This window comes from Pezoporus occidentalis, unplaced genomic scaffold (genome assembly GCF_034315485.1).
Source record: "Pezoporus occidentalis ecotype Australia unplaced genomic scaffold, CSIRO_AGI_Poc_V1 ctg54, whole genome shotgun sequence".
NCBI lineage: Eukaryota > Metazoa > Chordata > Aves > Psittaciformes > Psittacidae > Pezoporus > Pezoporus occidentalis.
The window spans coordinates 5,446,816-5,462,315 of NW_026915877.1; the positions used below are offsets into that span (position 1 = coordinate 5,446,816).

The 15,500-nt window shown below is 40.8% G+C and overlaps 1 protein-coding gene across 2 annotated transcripts in view; it reads right to left on the minus strand.

Moving 5' to 3' along the window:
- ACVR1 (activin A receptor type 1) overlaps window positions 1-15,500 on the minus strand; it is a 65,349-nt gene that overhangs the window by 11,480 nt on the left and 38,369 nt on the right. For both annotated transcript variants that reach the window (XM_062637849.1, XM_062637848.1), the window contains exons 3-7: window positions 12,703-12,948; window positions 11,997-12,214; window positions 7,253-7,352; window positions 4,801-4,947; window positions 2,324-2,599 (exon numbers count right to left, since the gene is read on the minus strand). In XM_062637849.1, coding sequence (XP_062493833.1) covers window positions 2,324-2,599; window positions 4,801-4,947; window positions 7,253-7,352; window positions 11,997-12,214; window positions 12,703-12,948 — 987 coding nt within the window. The remainder of the gene's footprint in view (window positions 1-2,323; window positions 2,600-4,800; window positions 4,948-7,252; window positions 7,353-11,996; window positions 12,215-12,702; window positions 12,949-15,500) is intronic.

The window sequence follows — 15,500 nt, forward strand, 5'->3', positions numbered from 1 at the left end:
CTGGGGGGAAAAAAAACAAAACAAAACAGCCAAGCAAAAAAACCTGGCACACTGGAAACAAAGGTTAAAAACAAATTTCCTGGCAAACTCTGAAGACATCAAGACTTTGGAGAACACTTTGACAAAAACCATAATAGTCCATCCAAATTGGGCAAACTAGATTCAATAGATTGGCAGGTCAAAGGTCTACAGCTGAGGGATGCAAGTCAGCATCCTGTACACTACAAATTGAAAAAATGTTGCAATAAGGTCAGGGGACAACCATGTTGTAATCAGGGTCTCATCATGGGGCATCTGGGCTGTTTACAAAAGTCAGGAAACAGATCTTGCACTGCTTCAGTTGCTTTTCACCTCAGGAGATCTCAATGCATATTTAACTTAAGTCTGCGTAAGTGCTTGTCAGAGAAACTCTTTCAAGATTCTACTTCTTCAAAAAAAAAAAAAAGAACAAAAAAAGAAAAAGGCTTGACAGGCATACAAATCGATGAAACACACTGGTTTTCAAGACAAAAAAATCCTCTTTAGTATACTGGAGTATCTGCTAAAAAAAAAAAAAACAACAAACAACCCAAAATTTAGCTAAAATAATAAAACCAACATTTTGTTATCATTCTTTATACCTTCTTCACCAATACCAGGCATTCACTGCTCTACATGGAGGGGCAAGGGGATGGAAGGAGTTAAGAGGAAGGCTAGGGTTTTTCTTTTTGTACAAACGTTATTCTGCTGTTCTATAAGGTTGCCCAACTAAGACCTATCACCATGCATGCAAATTGCTTTAGGAGAGCAGAACTTCTCCACAGTGCTGACAGACTGAGGCAAGATTAACATCCATCCTTGGACTTTATCACACAGTTTCTGCTTAGCTAGAACACATCTGAAACAGCCAATTTTGTAACTGCGACTCCAGATACTCGGGTTGCCGGTCAAGATACTGGTTTCCACGATGCCTGGTGAATGATGAACGGCCAATTCATAAAGCTCTCGCACTTACTGCCAGCCATTAGGACTAGGACTGAATGGCAACAAACACCCAGGCTGCCAGCAAACCAGATAAGATCACATCAAAGCAATTTTTTTTCCTCTCTGCTTTGAGAACTGACATCTATTTTTAACAGGTACACTGCAAGTCCAGAACCTGGTATGACCCACAGAACCCAAGCCCAGCTCATGTCTGGGCAGTTAGTGAATCTTTCCTTCTGCTTATACTTAATCAGTTTCTAAGTGCCATTTTTCTTGTATCTTGCATGTGTTGAAACAGAGGAGGCAAGTTAAAAAACAAACAAACAAACAAAAAAACAACACAAAAAACCCCACAAAGCTATACAGCAAAGAAAAGACAGCATAAATATATGCCAGAAGGCAACAAAATCTTTGGTAACTCTCCTTTACAGATAAGGAACAAACATGTCAGATACATGCCTAAGGATTTCAAATTATAAAAAGCTATTGCACCACCACAAAAACCTAAGAAATATTTATTGCTGCTCCCAGAAAATCTCTCAACTATCTGAAGCCTCTAGATAAATAATGCAGATTTCACTTTATAGCGTGATGTTAATCAATACCAGTGTATGCTGCCTCTCCTCAGTGTGAGCTACATATTTACTTAAAAGCCAACCTCTGAAGTTTTATATTTTCATTTTTTACCATTTCCCCTGCAAATTTAGATTGGCCCAGGTGTGTGGCTTTCATGCATTCCCTGTGTCTCTCTCATGTCCATCAGGCAAAAGTGATAAGAACTGTGCAGCAGAATTACTGGAAAAAACTTCCATCCCCCAATATACTTTTTGCCTAGTCAATGACTCTCCAATACTATTTTTCACTTTCTCTCTGCAACTGCAGACTGGTTCTCAGCATTCTACCACCTTAAAGCCTAAAACTTGGTCATGAAGAACCCTATTTTGGGCTTGCTGAATTATCTGGTGAAAGACTCAAGCAAGCTGTATGGACCCAGAGAGCTTGGGACAGTGAGCGCACTGTTCTGAGACTGCAGGTGGAAGGACCTTTATTAATTCAGAAATGAGCTGCAGCCTAGTAATTGCTACACTCTGGGATCTGTGAATGGAATTTACGATCAAAAACCCAAGAAAATACCAGCTCTGCTCCCAAACGCGGAAGTTATGCTAGGGCTCCTCAGCTATGGAGCAGGATTTCCAAGCTGTAAGTGCCATCTAGTGGCTGTCATAAACCTTCAGAGTAACCCCACATCATGGAAAGGTTACATTAAGGTTTACTTTAAGACTTTGGCAGTTGGGAGTTATCCAATGTATCTGATTCCTGAAGGAATGCACTGAGTATATTAGCATCTAAATGAACTCACCTAAATCTGCTATGCAGCACTGTCCATTTTTCTTAACGAGGATATTTTTGCTCTTCAAGTCCCGGTGAGAAATGGCAGGCTTCCCCTGGGTTCCAAATATCTCTATGTGCAAATGTGCAAGACCACTAGCTATGGACAGTACTATACGCAGGCAGCTGACAGTGTCCAGGGTAGTGAGCTGCAGGTAGTCATACAGAGACCCCATTTCATGGTAGTGGGTAATTAGCCACAACTGGGTACTAGAGTTTCTGGAAGTCATATCGGATGCAATGAAACCTACAGAGAGGAAGAAAAAAGGAAAAACAACAAAATAAAATGTCAGAGCTCCTTCAAGACTCCTTCAAGAAAAGAATCAAGGTTACTAGGCCCCTCTTGCAATTTAAAACTGTTTATTTAAAACTCTTCCACAACTGCACTGAAAACAGACTGCAGGTATTACCATGATGAAAAAAGAGCCGATGTATTCTGGAACTCTAACTCAAGTCTGTTCACAAGAATGTTCTTTTTAAGGACTTGGGGGTAGGGAAGTTTCCAGTTAAACAAAAAAGAGCACCAGGCTGTAGCACATCTGCTGCTGTCCACTCAACAGGAAAGAGCAATACCTCAAACAGGCAAGTCATAAGAAATGTAAGAAATTATTTCCATTTTTAAGGACAAGTGCAGGCTGCTGAGAAAAAGGTTAAATGCACATCATATCCCAATAAACAGACACCATATGCTGTGCCAGCTTCACATTCACAGCCAAGGTAAGCCTACTCAGCACTTTCAACAACTGACCTCAACATGTCACAAGCTTGCTGTCCCCGCATGGCACGTCACACCCTTCTGATCAAATACAGGTTGAAGAAAGCATATCCCACCAGAGCAACAACTTGCTCTCCAACGATCTCCAATTGCTTAAAAGGCTGCAGAGACAATGCTGCAGCCTAATAAATCAGACTCATAGGACTGCTCTAAACCACTGTGGGCTCCGAACGTCCGATCACCTTAGCCTTTCACCAGCTCACGTGGGAGCCACAGGATATAAAAAGTGGCAAATGGCAAAGGACAGCCCCAGAAGATCAGCATAGCAAAAAAACCAAAGCAGAGCAGTTATTCACTTCAAATACTAGACAGTTCAACTGATGTGCAACTGACTTCCATGGTAAAATAAGGCAGAGCACTTTAAGCACAGTAGCTGTAATTCACGATTTTCTACAAAGAAACAAAAATTTCTCTATGTAACTCATGAACCTCAGAAGCGGCTTTCAAGAAAGTGTTGTCTTAAAACCGAACCCAAAATTCAAGAGTACCTCCCTTTCCGTTGCACAGTAAATTCAACCTCAACAGGCTGAGGCTGAATTGACCTCCACAGCTTTAACTGGGAAGCAACAAAAGTTTTGTTCCCAAGTTAGAGGAACAAATCATGTTTATTAAAAGCCCACATACGACATTTGTCAGAAAGAACGCCCACTACTTTCTCTCCTGATGTCAGATTACTTCAACAATGTGACACTTCTGTAATCTGTGATATTGTTTAATACTGCATCTACAAAATTCTATAAAACAGCTGACAAATCTGACAGTTATCAAGAAAGACTAAACACAGACAGAGGAACATGGGAAACGTGTAATGTAATTTCAGCCATGTTACTTTCTCTCTCTGGAATTAAAGTTCAATAATTCACATTTCAAGAGGCCACCAAATTATTTCTGTAGTAACAAAGGAACTGCTTCAGGAAACATTAGACAAATGTCTAGGCAGGGTGAGCTATAGAGCCAAGGAATATTCTCTGACAGGAAACAAGAATAAGTAGCCCAAGTAAAACTGATTGAAGACAGATAGATTGTGGGTGAGGTAATGTCAGCACTCAGAAAACATGCTGCTGCTTTTATTTGTAATGGTGGCACACCAGTGAAAGGTCATGCCTGCTAGGAATCAGAAGGGCTGCTTAGACTTCAGCCACGGCTCACAATACAAAAAAGCCATTTGCTAAGCTTTTAGAACAGAGCACACAAGGTACAAGGGATGCAGAAGATTCAAAATCATTGAACTTCTGTATTACAGGGAAATGAGATACATCATAAAGGGTCAATTCCAGTTGAAATCTGAACACCAAGGGACCCTGAGCAGAACAATTAAACAGAGGAAAGTAACAGATTCATACTGCAATTTATTCAGGCACAAGGAAAAGTATTCTAACATTTAAATCTCACTGTAAAGTCCTCTCCACTTTTTCTCCCTTCATTTCTTCCAGGTAAGGTGAAGTTAGAAGAACTCACAGATCACTACATCTTCTACACCTAACACACTGTGCAAAACACTTTTGTCATTTGGCTGTCCTGCAGAGCAGCTGCAAGGGTGAATTCCTAGCACACAGGTCTGCAGCACCTCCATCCTTTACATGATACCTGGCAAAAGAGCAGCACTTTGCAAGCAAACTGCTCAGTTAACTCACCTTTACACCATGACACATGAATATGGTTGTTCTACTTACCTAAAATATTTTCATGCCGCAGCAATACAGTGTTGTACAATTCAGTTTCCCTGAACCAGGATTTTTCATCCCTAGAAGAGAAGATCTTCACAGCAACATTTTCTCCTTGCCACTGACCCCTCCAAACTTCTCCATAACGGCCCTTACCTGGTGGGGAAAATCACAGTAAAAGTTGTCAACTAACAATCTTCAAAACGTTAGGACAGGGTTAGCTAATAGAATGGAAATAACAGTTATGGCCCAAATATCACACTGATGTAGCTGGATCACCCCTGCATACCACTCTACAGTCAGGCTGTGCTCCACTGTCCCTTAATTTTTCCTGTTTGTTTCAATTGCAAGCTCCGAGTATGGACCTCTGCTCCTTTCATGCTGGAACAGTACCCACAGGGTTTGTACTGGACAGGTGTAATCATTCAGCTACCTGCAATGGAACTGCCTCTGCAGCTTAAGAAACTTAGGCAGCATACAAGGCTGATGTGAATAAAGATTTTAAAAGACAAAATACAAACAAACAAATCAAACTAAAAACCCCAACCACCACCCAAAAAACCTCCACAAAACAAAAAAAAAGCCAAAACCCAAAAATGATAAAGGGATAAAAAAAACCAAACCCCCAAAACAAAACCACACACAAAACCAAAACACCCATAAACAAAACCCAAACAAGAAACCACAAGTGACACACACAAAAAACCCCCACCCACCTCTGTTTTGTGGAGATCGGGACACACTGGCTTGCATGCCAGGCTTTTTACCCAAACAGCTTAGAAGAAATGCATGAAATTATCAAGTACCCAACAGCAAAGTAATGTCCTGGACAAGGCACACCAGAAAAGTTCTGGTCATTGACATTTTCATCACAGCCAGAGCACACCAGCCTCAGGCTTTGTGCAACAAGTTGTGCTAGACTGGACAACAATAAGAACAATAAGAGTTCTGCCCTTTCACTACTCTGCCATTCGGTGTTCTTCAGAGGCATGTAGTATGAATAAGCTGCAGGTACAATCAAGTGGGGAAAGATGCCCAACACTGATGTCTCAATGCTACCACCCAGAAGATACTTCCTGTGTAAGTGCTTTCATCTAGTCTGCTATACAGGCTCAAACACATGGTCTCTGGGAACAGTGCTAGCCTGGGTTAACTTGGGAGCAGGCACAACTCCAGGGACTCACACTGATTCACACGCATATACATGCACAAAAAGATGTCTCTATTGCAGGTGAAATCATCATGCATACCACGTTCCACAGTTTTTGATGAAAAGAAACTGCAGAGGATGTACATTTGGATTTAACGCAAGCGTGAACATTTTTACCTACTCAAAACTTACTATAAGCCAAAAGCAAAGAAACTGGTTAAGTGCAGGCCCAGTCCTACAGACTCACATTAATCTGGTTTAGCCAGGCTGGATTTAACACCCTGATGAATTAAAACTTCTAGTAACTTACAGGAAGGTGTTAACTCGTTCCAAGTTCAAATCACTGAAGCAGCAGCATAAAATATATTTATAAACAGGCTGGTTTTCTTACTAGGATGAATCATTATCAAACTTTCCTCACCTCTTAAGTTCCAGTACAGCACCTCATCTCAATGTCACCGCCCCAGTACAACTTTGACCCAAATGCTTCCTAAAATGACTATACTCAAATTTAACATTATTTAATTAATAATATATATATGCTGAAGAAAAATCTAATGAATCCTTAAAATTAACACTAAAAGTCCTGCAAAAAAATGAAAGACTGAGAAGAGTTTTAGGGCAGAATTACCAGAAATATTTTCTCTTTAAGGGGCAAAAGAGCAGCAACAGTATATCCTTGCCTGCAAGGTGCCCCAAAGTAACACTACAGACCAAGGGAACTGTATGTTTCCATTCCAATTGCACAAAATCAGTTGTGGGATTTTTGTTTGGTTGGGTTTTGGGTGTTTGGTTTTTTTTTTGGGGAGGGGGGGGTTTAGGTGGTGGGGTGGTTGGTGGTGTCGATGTGGGTTTTTTTGTTTTAAAATTCCACATCAGCTTGATGCTTCAAATCCAGATCTCTAATCAAGGTGATCCTTTTCTAACTCTAAATCTAACTGAACACTAGTTAATGAACATGTCTGTTTCACAGTTTGACAGTTTCAAACTTCAAATTGAGCCTGCTTTTTCATTTAGTTTACAAAGTACCCAAACAAGCCTAATTTGTATTTCTTAAAATTGCTTTACTAAACAAAACTTAAATTTTTCAATTGTAAAGCACAGATGACATTTGAACCTTTCTTTTGCATAGATCTGAGATGAATTTTTTCACTTCACTTTCTAAAACCAAATATGTTCCATCAGCTGATGCCTGAAGTTCTGTATATTATATAAGCAACTGAGGAAAAACAGTTGATCAGGAAGGAGATAGTCTTCTCTTTGCATTGTTGCCAAGACCGGGCAATAAATGCAAACAAGAACTGTACTCACCTACACACTCTACGAGTGTGATCTGGCGAGCCACCGTTCTTTGCACCAAGAAAGGAAGTCCAGAACCACTTCCAGATGTGCAGGAATGATCCAACAAATCCTGTTCAAAAGGAAAAGCAGAAGATTACAACCTATGAGAAACTGTAGCTCCCCCACACACACACCCCATTTAAATACACAAAAGTACACCACAGGACAGGTTAAGTTGAAGCCCATTGGTATCTCAATGGCTCTGGCATGCCCTTTGGTCAATCAAGAGTCAAGACATGCTGTTTTCATCATCATACAGATGGACAGAAAATGCTCTTCACAAGATCTTACCACTTCAGAGAACATCCCATGCCTAGATGAGGCTGGTAAGGGAATGGTAACTTCAGCATCATCACTTCCTCTTGGAAGTTTTATAAACAGCACAACAAATCAAGGACCAGAAAACAAATCAAGCATTCTCAGATTTCATATTCTGTCTCTATCTTATATTTGGCATTGCAGTATCATTTCATTTGCTAAATAATTCTGTTAAATAAATTACAATAAAATTACTGTCTGTGAACCTGGAAGCTCACTCACAACCAATCAGCTATCCTCTGTGGTGAAATTCCTCCCTGTTCCAGCATTTTGCTCTCGCACTTTGCTTATGCTCTCCCAGGCCTGTACGTCACCTATTTCAAATAGCTTAGTAACAACATTTTATTGCAAGACAGAAAACTACAGGAAAAATCTGAGCCACCTCAAAAATAAACAAACTTGTTTTCTCTGACTTGTATGTCCAAAACCTTCATCCCTATACAGTTAGCAGGAAGAAAAACCACAGCTGCATTTGAACATTCCCTCAGACTTTTTTTCCATTCTTCCAGCCACCTGCAGTTTCCTCCTACAAAAGAAGACTAGGAGGACACAGCAACATAAATGTGTTTTCACTAATTAGAGCTAAGGTCATGTTCCAGCCCCACCAAACTGTGGTGTAGAACACTCTCAAGATCTATTTTACAAATCCTTATGAATAAACATGTATTAGAAAGAGACATTCAGAACTGAACTTTAATTACTATAAACAGACTCTTGAAACAGCCACTGCTGCAAGTTTTTAACTCAAACAGTAAAACAAAGCCAACATATTCCTGCAATACAACTTGCTTTTTCAGCACCTTTTTAATCCAGATTGTGTGGCCTGCACACAAGACTTCTTTAAAAGACAATGCTCAGTTTATTATAAGTTTCCTTCCCTAACTTCACTGTTACGGAGGCAATCTGCCAGGTTAAGATTTGCAGACGCAGGGTCCTCTGCAGTATGGCAAAAAGCGGTAGCTACAGAAGCTACACCCCCAGAGAGGGGAAGAGAGATGCATGCTTTGATTACAGTCATTTCACATGCATTTCACAGAAAATTGAGATGATAGAAAACTGTTACTCCCCAACTACAAGTTCTCCTTCAGCCTTGGCATGGGGAGGAATTGTGCCCTGACTCCATGGAGAGCTCCATGCAGCATCCATGGGGGAACAGACTCACGTGCCTATCAACAGACATTTTAAACCACAAGCCTCTGAAGTGCCTGAAGACTGAGATCCCCGAGAGAAACGGCCACAAGCATGTCTGGCACCCAGGGGGTTCTCTGATAAATCTCAAGTCTCTGCTACAAATCAGAACTTCTTTAAAAGACAACACCCAAATAATTTGTCATAAGCCTCCTCCCCTCTGGTGGCTGAATTGTGCTAGATGCACAGTCCCTCAGGAAAAGAAAACAAAAAAGCCATTCTGTGGTAGGTAAGTCATGGGAAGTTTTGGCCTAAGCTATTCAAGTTTGGTACAGTTATTTATAACGGAAAATGGTTTGGAAATGGACAAGGCGATAGGAGATACACCTGTATCACCTACATTAAATGTCATTTATACTCCACAAGATTTGCGGTAACAAGTCTTCCTTGAAAGTTTTTATCTGTTTATGGTATGTTTAGTGCAAGGAAACCAGATTTCAAACTGTAAGCTTATTAAAAAAAAAAAAACAACAACAAAACAAACAAACAAAAAATAAAAACCCCAAACTGAGATTCTAATTGAATGTTAAGATCCTCTTAGCCTTTTAAAGTACTAATACCCAGCTGCTTTCATAGCTGGGACTTACACACTACTTTCAAAGCATTAACTACCATCTTACTGGAGGGTTTTTCTGTTTTACAAAGGAAAATGGGATAAAAAAATGCATAAGCATAATCAACTTCCTAGTATTTCCAGCAAACTGTACAACTGGGCTTTAACCAGATGAAATCTTTCTTCTAACAATTTTTTAATGAGTGCTCAAGAAAACGATAATCTAAGAAGGCCAGGAGACTGCTATTTTGCTTTTTAATACAAACTGAAAGCTAATTTTCCTTCCTGCTTGTATGAGAGGCAAAAAAAAAAAAAAAACAACAAACCACTCCACCATAAACTTATCTGCAATGACTGTAAAAACAAGATTTAAAGAGGCCACAGCCCTTTCCAGTCCCCATTAGGAAGCCTGGTGATTTAAGCATTTGCTACACCATGGAGACTAATCCTAAATGTAAACCTATCTAACGTGTAACAAACCCAGCAATTTAAACCACACAATGGAAAAGAAAAATCGGGAATTTAAAGACTACTTACTGTTTAGATTAACTTTTAGAAACAAGAAACTATCTTTTTTTTTTCTCTCACATCATCAGCACTCAAGAGCTACACCAGAGGCATACTGATCATAAAACTAAGAGCGTCTTACACAAACCAGCAGACCAAGCCTTTACAGTTAGCAACTTCTCCACTTTCTTTTTAGAAGAAATTTTGATTTATTCTTCTCAGGTTTTATCACTGTTTCCAAGTAACATTAAATGACTGGATGTGCAAAATGTTCACAAATGGAATGGAAATGGTCTTGCACTGATAAGAGATAAGAGCTGGAAGCCAGTGCTTAAAGACAGATAAACAATTGCACACATGCCTAATTCATGGTGAACACATCAAAACTGGCTGGTTTTGAACAGTAACACAGAACCAGGCCTTCTGGGTTAATTGAAGAAACCCAAAGGCATTCAAAAAAAGATTAACAAGTATAGTTTATAGAGGCCCAAGCTGAAGCAATCTAGCAGGGCAGCAATAGACAGCTGCTGCAGTTTGTACCACAGCTGATCCTGCAGTCCCATGAAGCGGCTGGACACATTAAGCTCAGAGGAAGGCAATTTCCCTTGCTCTATCTTACTAAGGAAGCAACCATTTAGAAGCCAAAACTCTTACCAGAATTGCCACCCTGAAGTCCCTCTAGATCAGTATCTTGTCTCTGACTACACCCAAATCCCATGCCTTTCATTAGCATATTACCAGTGGAGCAAACTGGAGTACTAGACATAGGAATATTAGATAAATGGAACTATATAAGGGCATTAGGGTATTACACTATTGGGATACTAAAGGTGGAGTGAATTAGAAGCAAATATAGGAATACTTTCACACACAGGATACTTTCATCTAACGCTCTCCCAGTCTCCAAGCACACTGAGCTCAGGAACTTCCTTAGCTGGACTTTTCTTTAATGTGTTTAGCATAGTCTTTTCATCCTGTTGCTCTTTGAATGTATACAAACCTATAGTACCTTGAAAAATCATCAGGCAAGAATTCCACTGGCTGAATTACCTCTGTGTTAAGCACCACCTTCCCTATATTTATCCCTGCTCTTGCACACTAATTTTGATGCCTTCCCGTTACCATACTGAAGAAGGCAAACAAGCTGATTCCTATCCATCCTCTCCTATCCCTTGCCACACAGTGCATCTTCATCATACCCCATACCTCCTTAAGATAACCAAGCTCTTCTTCCTGACTGAAGAACTGGTTTACTTGTTCCCTACACAGGCTGTTTCAAAAATGCGTACTGGGGAATCCAGATCACCATAAGTCTGATTACTCAGTTTTAACTTATTCCTCCTTAAAAAAGGAATCTTCCCTGCCTCAGCAGTATCCCTTACCAGCCATCTCAAACCCTGAAAACTTACTTGTCAGGACATACTGTCTTGTGAATGAAAGGCTTTTCCATGTGACCCCTGCAGCACTTATTCACAGCAGTATTTTACAGAAGCATCACTGCCTCAAAACACAAAGATGCAAGAAAGTTTCCAAGCTGCCTAAAATACTTCATTTTCTTGAGCAGTCCCATGGGTCTTTCTTTTAATAAATTCCCATAGCTGGGCCTGCAAAGTAGTTGTCAACTTTCAGGCAATGAGGTGCAACCATTTTCTGGAATACTTTTTGGACATAGTCAAAATTGCTTCCCTAGTTGATGGTAACCAACACTTTCTTCTAAGGAAGATACTGAAGGCAATTCTACACTTAAAGAAATATCTGTTTCAGTTTCTTCCTCCTATGGAGAAAAACACAGTCCAAAACACAGAAAGAAAATACCCAGATGATTTATTTAGTAATATAAAAATATTTGGGGTTTGGACCATTTTTCTTTAGCCATTTAGACATTGTTTCTACAAACAGTTTGACTACAGTTTATAGCAATTCTGCAAGTCAAAGGAGCTCTATTTGCAAAAGCTATCTTTGAATAAATTTCATTTAAACTATGCCTTCACGAGCACAGGAATGTCACCACAGAAGTCCTGGTCCTAAGTGACATCCCTGGCAGCAAAAGGTCCTGTTATTGACAGGGCTGTATCTGGAGGGTACTAGAGGGGAGTTGAGAAGTGAAGAAAGCTCACATGAATTTTCACATGCACACAGGTTACTTACTGCTAATGTGCTGTCTCCAACATTTGATGCAATGAGTCCCTCAATTGTGCCATATTCTGCATCCCTAGAATTGAGCCTCTCCATATGGTTTTTCTGTATTCTCCGGAAGACCAGCACAGCTACTGCCGAAAAAACTATCAACACTATCACAGGAGCCAGTATAACGATGATTAGTGTTTCCATGCTGTAACCTGCAGCTTCACCTTGAAAAGTTTGCCCTTGGAAAGAGAGAGAAGGGGAAAAGGGCAGTAGGTGAGGGTAAGTGAGGAAAAAAAAAAATACATATTTCCAGAGAAAGTCTTTAAAAGCAGTAGCACTGACACCAACATTTAACTTGGTAGCCATCTAGTCTGAAAGAGAGGCCATGAAGCAGCCAGGGCTACAAGTGTGCACTTACAGAGACTACTACCATGACTTCCTGACTGCAGAGCAGTCAGAACAACCCAGATGCTTCAGAACACTCACAGGCAGTAACTCAACCCTGACTGCACACTCTAACCGCTGTCATTCATCCAGCCATACAGATCATGCAACATGTGGACATCAGACATGTGCCAGTGGACCCCAGGCTGGGGAACAAAGTTGAAAGGGCCTTACTGTATTGATTAAAGCCTGCCTTTGGCTAGTGCTGAAACTATCTCGCTCACATCACACAAAAGCAAAACTTCTTTTCTTTCTCAAAATTCACTATTAATAAGCCTCTCACCTTTAGAAGAAGGCAACTGTGCAGTGATATTCATGTTGCACAGGTATCCTTGGCAGCACTCCACAGCTTGGTCAGGAGATGGTGGTGTTTTGCACGTCATTTTCCCTTGTTCATAGACTTGGAAGCAGCCTTTCTGGTAAACCTTAGCACCATCATTAATGCTCAGGGAAGCAAAACATTGCTGCCCTTGGCATCGATCTCCATTCCCACAGGACATGCCTTCACACACACATTCATAGGGTTCATCTGTAAAAGGGAAGAGTTGAGGAAAACACACTATTGTATTCTTAATAGCTTCGGTTACATAGAGATAATGAAATCATTAGACAATAAACCCCTCTGTTTAAGGGAAGAAATATTACTTGCAGCTAAGCGTTGAAGAACCACCAAGTAGGAGCTAACAACACTGATTTAGCCATTGCAGCAGGGTAAAGATAAGAGCTTGCACCAAATACCAGTGCTATCTGCCCACTCCAAGCACTCAAATTCTAGAGTGTAGTGACATTTTACATGAACTTTCTCACATATGCTACTGCAGGTATGCAACATGAGAGTGTTATCTACACAGCTATGCTCAGCAGAAAAGAAATCCCTAACAAACAATACAAATTTAAAACAGATATGCTAAACCACATTAACTATTTCCACATAAAAACATTCCCAAGCACTTTGGCAATTACCTTAATCAAATTAAGGCCATTTAGATTTGCAGTGGACATACCTACACAGGATTTAGTGGGTCTAACTACCCTGCTTGAAAAATAAATCTGGCCCTACTTTCCCAGGAAGGCAAGCCTTTGGGGAGTATCTTGCAAGTCTGAGTAACCATAGAGATAAAAAGGCAAGCAGCAGCACATACTAGCAGCAGGTACACCATCTCCCTTCCAATGCCAGAAGCTTCAGCTAAGTAAAAGGATAAACTTTTAACAGAATGTACAGGGTAGGATAGTAAATTTTTAAGTATCCTCGGCAAAGTGCTAGCCGAGATGGCTAGCTGGAAGAAACCGGCTTTCCCTGTGCCACTTTCAGGAACGGCACCTGCCTTTAAACATGCAGCACTAGATCACTCCAGTTCCTGCAGGAGAAGGAACCACCCTCAGCAAGCTAATGGAGAATGCTGGGAGCTCTTCAGTTTCCTCAAAAATGCAGGTACCTGCAGTGGTAAGCAGCCACACACACTCACACAGAAGGCTAAGGCAATGAAAAAGTCCTGTCACACACACACAAATCCTGTGGGACACACACACTTATGGCAACTTATAGTTACATTCTTCTTTTCCGTTCTAACACACAAGAAGAATTTCCAGCCACACAAACAGTGGATGCTCTTAAAACAGGAACTAAGCATATCACATGTTAGACTTTTTCAAGCCTATCATTAGGGTTTGCCCACTGGGAATATAAGTCAGCTTGTCTCCTGCTTTGTTTTCTTCCCCTTCTTCCACAATGAACAAAAACACAAATATAAATTTTCATTTTTAAACTACTAACAAAAACAAAATTGGGGAAAGGATCCTGAAATCAAACAGTGTCACATTGATTTCAAGTACTGGAATGCACTGCACCAGTAACTTCACTAATTTTGTAGAACTTAAAGGAAAAAATCTGCCAAACATTTCTATAATAAAATATGTTCCTTCTCCTCCCACAACAGCAGCAATAAAACACAACCGGTATTGTAACACACAAGCCCTTAATCTTGGTCCATCTGGCTGCAACTGCCACCGGCATTCAACGCCAAGACCCTATTTCCTCCCAAGGCACGGTCACAACTGCCTGAGAGCACAAAGAACTGTGCCTTCAGAAAGGACAGCCTTCCCCAGGATTTTGGTACCTCCCAGTGAGTGAAACATTCCTACTGTCACTGACAAAACACTGGCCTGTGTGACAGACCTAAAGAAGTTCACATTCTGGAGTAACACAATTTCAGCTATTAACTGACAGCAGAACAAGCTGCTATATGAAGGACAACTAAGCTACCACTGGAGATCCACACCAAGTCCACAAGGAAAATTAATCTATTTTGCAGCCTGATCCAGCCTAAATCTTCCCTCTTGACCCAAAGTCCCTTTCAGGTTGAGCAAACCTCACACAAGCCAGAGGAACAGTTTCTAGCAGAAACACCTCCCCTCATGTGCCACCTCTTGGAGGAGCTGAGCAATCTCCAAACAGACCAGAAAGCAACTGAACAGCCACAAGGCAGTTGATCAGTCCACACACAGCAAACTCGATACCCCTTACAAGCAATGAACTAAGGCACTGCAACTCCAAACACATTACCTGTGTTTTGGAAAGCCTGTCCTAGACTGAAGTCAGGGCAAGTGATCTAACATGATACAATGGCTCTGGATCTACTTAATAGACCAAGAAGACACAGCAACACTGACTATATATGTTAACTGCTGCAGATCCCAATGTTTCCAAGGGGCAATACAGATCAATTAGATGTAGAAATGACAGATTTCCGGTAAAGAACTCCTGGATTGGAAACAGAGATTCCCACAGATGACTGTTACTACTTCTTATGCCCAAACTGCTCCTTTCTTTATTTAGTTGTTTTTCCAACTCAACAGTATATTACCGTGAACTGGCCAGCCCTTCCCTTATTAACGCTCCTACAGTGCCACACTCCGCTTATTCAGCAAGACTTTATGAACAGCAAGGTTTATTCAGGCTGCAGAACCAGCCAAAGCCCTGACCATATCCCTCCTGCTCCCGTCTCCGTGAGCCATCAGTTGAGACAGAGCAGAGGTCAGACACCTGAGAGCAGACAGACGGGGCAATGCTTCAGTGAACAC